The sequence below is a fragment of the Monodelphis domestica genome, chromosome 4, assembly GCF_027887165.1.
Source record: "Monodelphis domestica isolate mMonDom1 chromosome 4, mMonDom1.pri, whole genome shotgun sequence".
Lineage (NCBI taxonomy): Eukaryota > Metazoa > Chordata > Mammalia > Didelphimorphia > Didelphidae > Monodelphis > Monodelphis domestica.
The window spans coordinates 246,527,516-246,540,929 of record NC_077230.1 but is presented as its reverse complement, the minus strand read 5'-3'; the positions used below and the strand labels follow the sequence as shown (position 1 = coordinate 246,540,929).

Sequence of the window (13,414 nt, the reverse complement as noted above, 5' to 3'; positions counted from 1 at the left end):
GAAAGGAAGATCAGTGGAATAGACTGGGGGAAAGCGACCTCAGCAAGACAGTATATGATAAACCCAAAGATCCCAGCTTTTGGGACAAAAATCCACTATTCGATAAAAACTGCTGGGAAAATTGGAAGACAGTGTGGGAGAGACTAGGAATAGATCAACACCTCACACCCTACACCAAGATAAATTCAAAATGGGTGAGTGACTTAAACATAAAGAAGGAAACCATAAGTAAATTGGGTAAACATAGAATAGTATACATGTCAGACCTTTGGGAGGGGAAAGGCTTTAAAACCAAGCAAGACATAGAAAGAATCACAAAATGTAAAATAAATAATTTTGACTACATCAAACTAAAAAGCTTTTGTACAAACAAAACCAATGTAACTAAAATCAGAAGGGAAACAACAAATTGGGAAAAAGTCTTCATAGAAACCTCTGACAAAGGTTTAATTACTCATGTTTATAAAGAGCTAAATCAATTGTACAAAAAATCAAGCCATTCTCCAATTGATAAATGGGCAAGGGACATGGATAGGCAGTTCTCAGATAAAGAAATCAAAACTATTAATAAGCACATGAAGAAGTGTTCTAAATCTCTTATAATCAGAGATGCAAATCAAAACAACTCTGAGGTATCACCTCACACCTAGCAGATTGGCTAACATAACAGCAAAGGAAAGTAACGAATGCTGGAGGGGATGTGGCAAAGTAGGGACATTAATTCATTGCTGGTGGAGTTGTGAACTGATCCAACCATTCTGGAGGGCAATTTGGAACTATGCCCAAAGGGCGACAAAAGAATATCTACCCTTTGATCCAGCCATAGCACTGCTGGGTCTGTACCCCAAAGAGATAATGGACAAAAAAACTTGTACAAAAATATTCATAGCTGCGCTCTTTGTGGTGGCCCAAAACTGGAAAACGAGGGGATGCCCATCAATTGGGGAATGGCTGAGCAAATTGTGGTATATGTTGGTGATGGAATACTATTGTGCTAAAAGGAATAATAAAGTGGAGGAGTTCCATGGAGACTGGAACAACCTCCAGGAAGTGATGCAGAGCGAGAGGAGCAGAACCAGGAGAACATTGTACACAGAGACTAATACACTGTGGTATAATCGAACGTAATGGACTTCTCCATTAGTGGCGGGGTAATGTCCCTGAACAATTTGCAGGGATCTAGGAGAAAAAAACACTATTTATAAGCAAAGGATAAACTATGGGAGTGGAAACACCGAGGAAAAGCAACTACCTGAATACAGCGGTTGAGGGGACATGACAGAGGAGAGACTCTAAATGAACACTCTAATGCAAATATTATCAACATAGCAATGGGTTCAAATCAAGAAAACATGTAATGCCCAGTGGATTTACGTGTCGGCTATGGGGGGTGGGGGGGAGGAAAAGAAAATGATCTATGTCTTTAATGAATAATGCTTGGAAATGATCAAATAAAATATAATAATAATAAAAAAAGTTGGGTTGGTTCATATACTATTGTATTAATTTCACCTATATCAGCAAAAGTATTAGAAAGGGATTCGTGGTTCCATTGTTCTCATATAAAATTAGCTTATAGACTTGATGATGAAAGTGTGGAAATAGTAGAAGTAGAAGATGGAGAAATTGCAGAAGAAGAAAAGTTGATGGAAAGCTGAGATTTCTTCAGTCAAATTGAGTCTGCAGTCAGAAAGATCAGTAAGGAGAGGACCATTCCTGTGGAAGAGGAGGATCCAGAGACAACAGAAGACATTGTGCAGAAAGTAACTGATTTACAGAGGACAAGGATATAAAGACTTTTAATGAGAATTTTTCAATGAAGAGGATCAAGTGATTACTGGATAATTGGTTGTAAGATTTTGTGTTGGGTAATATTACTTGCTCATATTACAATGCATTCAATAGTATTTATTACTGCCATGAACTTTGGAGAAGAGATTTCATCAGACAAGATGAGAAGTTGGAAGATCTGAAGTTTTGATAGGTATGTTGTATACAACATAAACATAAACATGGTTAGGATACATTGATTCAAGTAGTGAATCAATGAATAGTTACTTGTTATAGGATTTAGTTATGTGTCCATGTAGATATATGGATACTGTGTAGATTTTCGATAGATTAGAATAGTAGTTACATACGTAGATAGGGTTAGTTTTTAGGAGATTTCATTAAGATTTCAGGAAGTATATAGGGATGTAGTTAGGTAGATTAGAGATTAGGGTTTGTGATAATTAAAATGTTTGGGAGCAAGGGAAATACATATATCAATTATGACCGCTGAAATATGTTTTCTACTGTGTCTTGGTTTTATATAAATATAAGATGGTTGTCAGGGAATATATTTCCAATTTATGAATATGCCCAAGCCAACTGGGTTTTATAGAGAAATTTAATTTATAATACACTGATTAATCAATAGAAAAAGAGAGAAAGGAAGAAAGGAATATGAATGAATAAATCAGTCAGTTGGTTTTATCACTCACCCAAGATCTCTCTAGGTAAGGCTTCTCATGTCAACCTCAGGCTCCACCTTCAAGAGAGCCTCCTTTCAAGAAATGTTTCCAGAGAATTCTCCTCCTTCAGAGCCAGCCTTCTCTCCTAGTCCTCCCACAGAGCAACCTCCTCAGTCCTCCTTCAGAGCCACCTTGCTCAGAGCAAAACCTCCCCAACCAACCACCCCTCAGTCCTCAGATCCCTCTATCTTTAAGGAAACCATCCAAGTTCCCTCCCCTCAGTTCTCACATCTACCAATCACTGTCCATGTCTTCCCTGTGCCAATGGTGGCTCTAGCTTAACCCAGGACCGCCCAGAGGTCTGTGGCTTTGCACATATCTGTTGAAGGTCATATTCTCAAATAATTAAATCTTGATCCTTTGCTGCAGCCCTTCCTAAATCCTGTTAGGACTGAGTGGGGCGGAAATTGTATTTTCCAAGACCTGGTTCTGTCATTCCAAGTATCTCCATTGTATCAATTCTAAAATCAATCATGACTCAAAGAACTTCCTGTTCTATGCTTAAGCATAGGTCAAAGCCCTTTCTATTGTTCAGCAAAAGCTTTCTGTCCTAAAGTAATCTTAAGAAGGGAGGAGGAGGAACCTCCCATGCCAATGGGGTTCACATTCCAATAGAGTTCCCACTATCAATAGGAAATTTTTCAAGTATGAAATTTCCCAATGGTGAAATTTCCAACATTTATAAGTCTAAGAAATTTTAAGGTTTACAGGTTGATAAGTTGTTAGGGTAGAAAATTACATTACAACATGTACTACAGAGTACACATTACATATAAACAGATATGTAAATATATGTAAATAGTGTATATTATAGTTAGGCTTGAACATTGCCTTCTTAATTGTTTGATGTCTTTGTCTGCAGTGTCTAGGGATAAATGATATTCCTCCATGTCAATAAGTCTTCATAAATTTGGAAGGTGCCTCTCCCACTTCCTGTCATAGGTGTTCAAATTTTGTCCATGCCCTGGGTCTATTGGAGTGTTGCCGCAAGGTATTAATGAGTGTCTCCTTTGCTCTTACAAGTTTTTCATAGTCTCTGGTAATATTCACATCCTAGCCTGGTCTAAATTCTGGCCACTCTGCTGTTTCTGAAACTGTCTTTCCCTTTTCTCGTTTTGTCATCAATTTGTCCATTAAGATGTCCTATGTCATATTGTTTTATTCTCTTCTCAACTTTTCTATGGCTACAGGCTCTTCTTTGAATGTTGAAGTATTTTTCTTAAAACGATTGAGATTCATTTGGGTGAAGCTTTTCTTTTGTTTGACAGTTACTAGCTTCTTGTTATTTGTTACCATGAGTACCTCACGCAGTAGAAACACTCCCTCCACAGAGTTCTCTAGCCCAGCTGTTTCTTGCTCAAGTTTTGTGACTACTGCTTTATTTTCAACATTATTTCCCATATTGATTTGTGTTTCAATTGTGCAAGTTCCTGACCTAGTTGATTCATCATTGCTACTATGTACTCCATCTTAAGATCTCTCCCTCTTTATCCCTGATAAATATATTTAGTATGCAATAGAAACACATCCTAAATGAAACCAGTGCCCATATTTTTACAGTTATTAAAAGAAATGAGTATATGATGTAAAAAAAAATGATACATACAGCAGCTAGTATAGAGGTTTGGGCAGAGGTACTCTGGGATCATTTTATTAACCAGTTGGGTAAGATTTCCCAAACTTAGATATTCCAATCTGAACCACATCTTTGTTGATTATTATTGATCACTGCAGACTCTGCTCTGTGTAAGTTGGTGCTGCCAGAGGGAGATACGCTGCCCTTTGGAACACTCCCTGGTGCTGAAAGGGAGCAGCACTTTAAAATTCCAGCAGTTGAGAACCTTGTCTGTATCTGATTGTTTTAAAATATACACAGTAATTTTGTTGTTGTTTTCAGGTTCTTTTGTTCCCCAGGGTGAGGCATTGGATTTGGTGAAAAAGTCTTATCTTAAGATCCTTGTTTATATTTTTATGTTAATTTTCATTCTTGATCAGGCTTTGCAGAATTTTGGACTCTGCCACACTCTGTCCACTTACTTAAAAGGGTTAGATCATGAGCACTCAGAATGGTGTGCTGAGCAACAGGAGCTTTGCTACCAAGCAGCGTGGAGGAATATGCAATGGGATTACTCCCCATCTTATAGGTAAAAAGAATTGTTTTTTTCTTCCTTGCCATGTCTGTGAGAGAGGAATGCCATACTCTCTGAATACAAGTACAACAATGGAGTTTTTATATATCTCAGAAGCTCTAAGCTCTTTGAATAACTGGACAAACACAAAATTATGTTAAAGTCTGAGCAAACCAAGTTCATATTTTACTTCTTTCTTCTTTAAAAAACATCTCACTAGCTATTTTCTAAAACGGAGAATAAAAAAGAGAAAAGATATGCTTTAACGAAAGCAGGTGACCACAATGTCAAAAATGCTGGTTTTGGCATCAGAAGACCCATGTTCAAATCCAACTAGTATTAATTCCTTCATAATCTTAGGGAAATCATTTAACTACTGGGCTTCACTTGGCAATAGCTGACCTTTAATGTTCCTTCATATGTTTGAAACTTATTCTTTTATATAAAAGTCCAATTAGCATTTGGATGAAAAAAAATTATATTAAAAAAAAAGAAAGAAAAGAAAAGCACCCACTCTTAGAAACTCAATTGTGAATTTTAGCAAAGAGGATATCTCTTGTCTTGGGAGGTCCTCAGGGCAGTTAAAAAAAAGGCTCCTATTTGCCTGCCTTTATTAATCTTTGTCTTTATTCTCATTTAGTATTCCTAACTAGTATATACCCATAACTTTTAAAAGTTATAATTCCAAATTTTAAATCATAATATGATAGAAAGAGTGCTGAACTTGAACAGTGCTTGAACAGTGCCTGAGTTTGAATGATTCTTCTGCCTCTTTTTATCTGTGTGATCTTGGTCGAAGCAATTAATCTCTATTCATCTTACTTTCCTGATCTGTAAAATTAGAATGTTGGATTAGATAACTTCTTAAGATCCCCTTCAAACTTAGATCTAACATCTAAAGATTATTAATGCCTAGTTTTCAAAATATTCCATGGAAAAATCAGAATATCCCAAATATTGACGTGGTTATGCCTTTTCTCTGTTTAATATGATCTTTTTCTACTTAAATAATCCAACACAATTCATCTTATTACTCTTTTTTTTAAACCCTTACCTTCTGTCTTAGAATCAATACTGGATATTGGCTCTAATGCAGAAGAGTGGTAAGGGCTAGGCAATGAGGGTTAAGTGACTTGCCCAGGGTCACACGGATAGGAAGTGTTATATTTCAAAAATATTATTTTGCCTTTAAGTTATTGATGAAGATGCCATGAATTCCTGTTTTAAAACTAATTTGTGGTTTTATCTTTTCATTGATCTTAAAGAAAAGGAACAGAAGGACCTGGCTACCATGAGTCATTGTACAATGCCCTGCAGTCTTTAAGAGACAAAGAATTCTCTACATTCTATGAAACCCTCAAATATGCCAGGTATGAAAGAAAGAAAATGCTTTCTAAAAAAAAATCTGTTTGCATATGTATATATATTCACATACATACATATTTATATCACACATACATACTTAGGTGTATATGTATACATATACACATATACACATATACACATACACACATACATACATATATACATACATACATACATGTATATATATGAAGCTGTATTATGGGACTCTGATCTCATCTGCTATGTTCCAGATACTTTCCTAGGCAATGGAAAGAAATACAAAAATGGATATTAAGTACTGTATTTTGTATAAATAGAAATAATTACAAAGCAGTTGAATACCAGATAGTTAGGAAGGGGAGGGCACTAGCATTTGCAGGATTCAGGGAAGAATTCATATAGATGGTACTTGAGATTAGGCTTGAAAGAAGTGAAAGAGTCTATGAAAATTTGGGAAGGGAATATATTTCAGGAATAAAGGTTTGGCCAGTATAAAGCCATTGAAACAGGTGATGGGATTAATGAGTCACTAGAGTTAATGCTAGGCTTTACAGTGGATAGAGGATCAAGCCTGAAGTCAGAAAAGTCTGGTTTCAAATCTGCTCTCAGACACTTAGTAGCTTTGTGACCTTGAGCAAGTTACTAAACCCCTATTTGCTTTAGTTCCTCCTCTGTTTAAAAAAAAAAAAAGGATGTCATACTGGAGAAGGATATGGCAAATAACTTCAGTATTTTTGCCAAAGAAACCCCATGGATGGTGTTTATGAGGTCTCATAGATTTGGATAAAATTGAACAATAAAGAAGAGTTAATGAACTCTAGCTTAGATTCCCAGGTAACTCTGTAAAAGTACTAATGATTAAGATAACCTAAAATCTAAAAATTAAGCAATGGACATAAAGAAACTATAATTTAAACTTCACATACTTTATCATAAATATACTTGCATGTCCTGTGTATAATTTTCCTTTACTTCCTAATTGCTAATTATCTCAATATGAAGGGGTATTATGATCTTATTACAGCTATAGGTTATCTTAATTAATATTATCAAAAGCTATTACAGAAGATCTTTAAAAGTCAATTTGAAATTTCGGCCTTCTTGAGCTACTTTCTTCATTCTTAACTTTCTTTCTCTGTCACTAGAGTGAAAGAGGTCGAAGAATTGTGTAAAGGCAGTCTTGAGTCTGTATATTCACTCTACCCCACTCTCAGCAGATTACAGGCTATTCAAGAATTAGAAAATATAGGACAACTTTTCTCCAGGTATGTCTTTTATTAATTTTCATATTTTAAAACTTTAAAATAAAATAAACCCTCCATGCCTTTTACTGTTTATCCTTGATTAAGTTAATAACCTCTGTGTTAACCTATAAAATAAGGAGATTGGACCAATTCTAGCTACAAAATACTGTAGTAAAGTATTTTGTACAACTTAAAGTATTCCATAAATATGAACTGTTGTTATAGATAAGAAAGCTGAGGGTGTGAGTGGCAAAATGATTTACGTGATGTCACATAGCTGGTGAGTGATGATACTAGGATTAGAAACTAGTTATGTTGCTGTTTGTACTATACTGTGCTGTTTCTCAGGTAAATAAGTTCAGTGTTTCTTTTCTATTAAATTTGTATGTGGTTTGTAGAATGGACTATTAGGAAGCTTTGGGGTTGCAAGATAAAGGTTGGAGTGAATGAGTGTTAGATCCAGGTGTAATAGTAGAATTACAGAGGTAAGAGTAAGTTTTAAGAGAAGTTGAAGGTTGTCTTTAAGGTGCTAGCGTGGGAACATACTAGGAACTTTAGAGAGAAGATTCTGGAATGCAGGGGGCAGAGGAGGAAGAGTTTTGAAGGTATAACTGGCACTTCCTGTCCAGGCTAGGAGGGGAAGAGCTGCTTCTGTGAGCTTCCTACCTCAAGCCTTTGCCGGACAAAGGGAAACCTTCAAACCATTTTCCTGAGGTTCCTGTTTATCTGGTGAACATCCTGGAGAAAAATTCATTATCCCTGCTGTCTATGTCAACTTGCTTGGTGATTTTACCTTGAAATCCTGACTCTTGAGCTCTGAGGATTTTCCTCAGGGTTCAGACCCAGCAGGGTGAACTCAGTCATTTTGGGTCCACTCTTAGCACAATTTGGAGACAACTTTGAGAGAAATAACTAAATCAGAGTCTGAGGATTATAGTCAGGTAGATAGTCAGATTTTGGGGACATTTAGTCAGAAATAGGGAGCTGTTAGGGAGCCTGAAGACCAGAAGTGTTCATCTTGTGATGAATTTAGTTTTGATGGGTGTGAGTTAAGAAAATTACAGCTAGGGAAACCCTTTTTCCTGATCCTTACTTCCTAACCTTGATCTACAATAAAATAGATACTATTTCTCCCTATAACATCATCTCTAGGGTATTTATGCGCTATTGGCCCATTGAAGGAAATCTGCTTTCCTCTCACAGATAGGAGCTGAGATACCCAGAAACAACTACTGGTTATCTAGGCAGCTCTCTAAGGTGGATTATACCATCTATCCACCTTGGTCTCTCAATTAGGGACCTGTTTTTTTTCACAGGACACAAACATAATTTCATGTAGTAGACTGGTGAAAGAGGAGGAAGATATGTGAAGAGTTAAAATTGCTCAGAAATAAAATACTAAATTTACATTAGAAAATTGTACATGTTTGCCTTGAGACTAGCAAATAGGAAAAAAAAATGCTTACAGTAGGTGAAGCTTCTGATTTTCTTACCTGGAGAAAATGGAGTGGGGTGGAAACATATCATTCTGGTGAGATCTTTTGTAGTTCTCTTTCTTGGGTTCAGAAATTTATTCTTATAATGAATATCTAGCCTAAAAAAATGGATACATTTGTTAAAGTAAACCCTAAAGAGATAGGGAGAAAAGGAGAAAGAATGAGGTTTGAGAGGAAAATGCTTTTCTCCACTATCATCTTTAATGTGACATAAAGTAATTTTTTGTCCCTGTAAATTTGTATCTGCTTTCCTTGTCAATTTTGGTAGATTAAAGATAAAATTAAAGGCTTGTATGTTTGTATGACAAAAACACTTTTATAGTACCTCTTTTAAGTTCTTATTTCCATGCAATTGTATTTTTTTCCCCTTTATGCTTCATTACCTATATAATTTTAAAATTCTGTACTTTCAGATCCATCACTGATAAAGAACTCACTGAGGTATATGGGAAGTGGCAGAGACAGTCTCAGCTTCTCAAGGATAGTGATTTTGGTTTTCAAGAGCCTATCATGGCTTTGCGTACAGTCATTCTAGAAACCCTGATGGAAAAAGAAACTGAGAATTCCCATAAGGAAGGTATCAAGAATATTCTTACCAGTCACCTTGTAGAATTATCTGTTTTGGCCCGGACTGCCAAAAACACACAGGTAATGAAAACTTAAAATATTTCAAGCATTTCAGGCCTTTCCTTTTAATGATCATAAAACTGGTCATGTTAAAGAGGAAAAAATTTAACAGGAGAGAATTAGCAGTAAAATTTATACCAAGATTTCATTTTGTTATTTCAGCTTCCTGAAAGGGCAATGTTTCAAATCAAACAGTATACTTCAGCCAGATGTGGAATCTCTGAATGGCAACTGGAGGAAGCTCAAGTATTCTGGGCTAAAAAAGAACAAAGCCTTGCCCTAAGTATTCTCAAACAAATGATCAAAAAATTAGATGAAACTTTTTCACAGGTTTGCTCCTTTTTAATTTACTGTTAGGGTTTTTAGAAATGGGTTTTTTGAATTAAAAAAGCCTGTCTAATATTAGACTCTTTCTTTGACCCCTAATGATAAGGTTCTGAGGTCACACCTGTATTATTTCCCAATATTAGAATGTAAATACAATTCATCCTTGTTTTGTCCTTACAGTTATTTGCTCATATTTTCATTTTTGTTTTCTCTCACCTCATGTGTTTGTATCAGGGTTTCTTTTCAGCTCTTGTCTTTTTATAAGGGATGGTAGCAAGTCCTCTATTCATTAAAGCTTTATTTTTCCTCCTGTGAAATTATACTCAGTTTTATTGGGCAAGTTAATTTTGATTAATTAGACTGTATCTTTTGTGTTTTGGAATATCATGTTCCAGGGTCTCTGTTCTTTTATAATAATCTTCTGTGATCTTGACTGACGCTCTTGGTTCTTGAATTCTTTCTTTCTTGGTTCTTATAGTACTTTTTCTTTGATTTTGGAAACTAGATATTGCCTATAATGTTCTTAGAGTTTACATTTTGGTATTTCTTTCAGGAAATGACCTGTGGATTCATACTATTTCTACTTTGTCCTCTAGTTCTAAGAACTCTGGGCAATTTTCCTTTATGGTTTTTTTGAACTGTGATGTCCAATCTCTTTTTTTGGTCATGGCTTTCAGATAGTCTAATGATTCTCTCTCTCTCTCTCTCTCTCTCTCTCTCTCTCTCTCTCTCTCTCTCTCTCTCTCTCTCTCTGTCTGTCTCTCTCCCTCTCCCTCTCTCCCTCTCTCTCTCTCTCTCTCTCTCTCTCTCCATTCCTCCCTCCTTCCCTCCCTCCCTCTCCCCCCCACCCACCTTCTGTCTTAGAATTGAAATAATGATAGCGTTTTGAGGATGGGATTAGATGTTACAATGTAGGGCCAATATCAGAAGAAAAAACTTTGGGAAGGCCTTCTATGGCTGACAGGCCAAGTCCAGACTAAGTCTGACTTGAGATAATAAACACAGACCACTGTATAACAGGGACAGTTTATTGTATTTAATGGAAAGGGGAAAAGGGGATTTGGGATAATCTAAACTAAGGTCAATCTACCTAAAGCCACAAGATCTAAATATCTCTTTTCAGAGATTTCTTCTGAGTGAATTTCCTATTCTAATCCTCCCTAACTCTCTAAATCTTCAGTCCCTGATCTTAATTAAAACCTTCAACGAAACCCCCCTTAGTTGGATTTAAGAAAAGGGTCTGTGTAAGGCTTTGCTAGGGCCAGGGAAGGTCTTAGATCCAAAAAGGATCCAGACCCAATCTCACAATCACTGCAGATGGATCAGGTTCACCAGGAACTGCCTCAATGAAAATACAGCAAGCAGGAAAGGACAGGATTAGGCACCAAGGAAATTTGCAGCCAACACCTCCAGAGATTTTCCAGAGAGACAGCTAACAGCCTTGGTCCCAGCCTACCCCCCCCCCCCCCCTTCCAACTTTCAGAATATTTCTGCTGGTCTCATGCTACTTCTCTTTGCAAATTCACACCCTGATGCACAGCCTCTGGTAAGGACTTTGTTTAGTTCATGCTGAGATACTTCAGGCAGCCATTCTAGCCTAGACCCTGACCCCATTGTCTGCCTATTTCTCTGGTTCTCTGCCTATGCCAACCTAGAATGAAAGATGACAAACTATGGGCTTTTTTTTTTTCTTGAATTTCCTGAATAGAATTTGGTCTTATGCATATTCTAGATCTTTGTGGAGTAGTTGTTGGGGAGAACTTGAATGTACTATTTCTTTCTTCTAATCTTGGCTCCTTCTCTCTGGTTTTATTATTACTCTCTTTTGTGGACTTTACATTGCAAGTAAAGTAGTCTATTTCCCATTGTCTAAATGTGTCCTCCTCTTTTTCTATTTGAATACCTTTTCCTTCACTGTCCCCTGACTTATATTGCTTTTTGTCCTCCTCCCATATCTGACTGTTGAACTCCTTATCTCTTCAAACTTATAGTTCAGATGCTACCTAACTCTTAAAGACTTCCATGATTCCTTCAACCAAAAACAGTTTGTCTTTCTTCTCATCTCTTATACCTTTCTGTGCCTTTCTTGTGTATTTACCAAGTTGTAAATGGTATTATTTGTGCATATGTTTTATTTCTTCTAGATTGTAAACTCTTTGCTGGTAGGGACTATGCTTTATTCATCTTTAGATTCTCCATAGTGCCCATTGGTCCCTAAAAATTGTTTTTGAATTGAACTTCATTAGGAATTCTTAACTAGGGTGGCATATTTTCTCATTACTTGTGGTAGTAAAGGAGAATAAGTTTGTAAGCTCGTTATTTTAGTGTACTGTTTTGAGTACATGTGATGATTGACTTCATTTTATAAAAATTACTTTCATTGTAAAGAATGACCCAAGTCTGAAACTGATACATACAGAGTGTTTGAGAGTATGTGGAAACTGGTTGGCAGAAACTTGCCTAGAAAATCCCACAGTCATTATGCAGAAGTATCTAGAAAAGGTAAGAGTTTTAAAATAATTTTTGATGCATTTGTTTGGTCTAATGTATTTTAAATAAAAAGGACAATTTCCCCAAGTACTCTAGTTACATTATCTAATTACAATAGAGTTTTAGAAGAGATTGATATAGTCTCTAATAAGTAGGGCTGCTATTTTTCTGTAAAATACAAGTGGTCTGTTGTCAGTAGGAACTGATGTTTTCAGAGGTGTCCGGGTAGTTTGCAGACTATAGAACGTATACCTGCTTGTTTCTCTCTGATTACTTCTCTCATTTATTTTTATTTACCAAAACAGTAAGTGTGAAAGCATCACGTAGTTCCTTTTCTTCATCTATAGCTATCCTACTCTTTTCAAAGTTCTAAAATCGTAAACCCCCATTTATGTTTTTCCCTTTTAATTTCTTTCAACCCACTTTGCAGATTTTTGAAGCAGAATGTCAGCAGCCATACAATACTTAACTATCTGGCATTTCTCAGAAGTGTTCTTCTATCTTTAGAATTAACAAGGTTTAGTTTTTATAAAAGCTTATAACTAGCAACTACTTTTGCCAACTCTACATATACAACAAAATAAAGTATCTTATATATTTGCTTCCAGAAAGACCAGAAAATACTATGATTCATTTATGAAGGTAGAGTGATATATTGGAAAGCATGTTAGACACATAGTTAGGCACTCTGGATCAAGAACCATTTCTGACACTATTGAATGACACACAGAAAGTCACTTAATTTCTTTGAACTTCAACTTCCTGTAAAATAAAGATTATATTTACATTATCTATTTCATAGAGTTTCTCTGGCAAAAGTGCTTTGCCAGTCTTCAAATGTTCTAAATCTGTATAAAAAGTTCTATCTTCCCCATAGTTTGGTACATTTAACTAATATGCTGGTATGCTTTATTTACTCAGTGGTTCTTTCTGCTTAAAATATATCAGGTTTTGTATTCATACTTCGTATTTCTTTTAGGCAGTGGAAGTCACTGGAGGTTTTGATGGAGAGAGCAGTGATAAACTTGGGAGTGGAAAGATGAAGGCTTTCCTATCATTGGCACGTTTTTCAGATACTCAGTATCAAAGAATTGAAAACTACATGAAGTCATCAGAATTTGAAAATAAACAAGCTCTGCTGAATAAGGCTAAAGAGGAAGTGGGCCTTCTTAGGGAACACAAAGTTCAGACAAACAGGTAATAATTGATCAAAGAGGAATATACTAGCTAATTAATATTTA

At 36.0% G+C, this 13,414-nt stretch overlaps 1 protein-coding gene across 3 annotated transcripts in view; it reads left to right on the top strand.

The window, feature by feature from the left end:
* The window catches only part of ATM (ATM serine/threonine kinase), a 166,829-nt gene that overhangs the window by 126,202 nt on the left and 27,213 nt on the right, over nt 1-13,414 (top strand). For 2 of the 3 annotated variants that reach the window (XM_056794435.1, XM_056794436.1), the window contains exons 43-49: nt 4,512-4,660; nt 5,911-6,015; nt 7,135-7,254; nt 9,143-9,377; nt 9,519-9,686; nt 12,072-12,185; nt 13,153-13,370. In XM_056794435.1, the coding sequence (XP_056650413.1) occupies nt 4,512-4,660; nt 5,911-6,015; nt 7,135-7,254; nt 9,143-9,377; nt 9,519-9,686; nt 12,072-12,185; nt 13,153-13,370 (1,109 nt within the window). The remainder of the gene's footprint in view (nt 1-4,511; nt 4,661-5,910; nt 6,016-7,134; nt 7,255-9,142; nt 9,378-9,518; nt 9,687-12,071; nt 12,186-13,152; nt 13,371-13,414) is intronic. The other variant, XM_056794437.1, reaches the window with a different exon arrangement.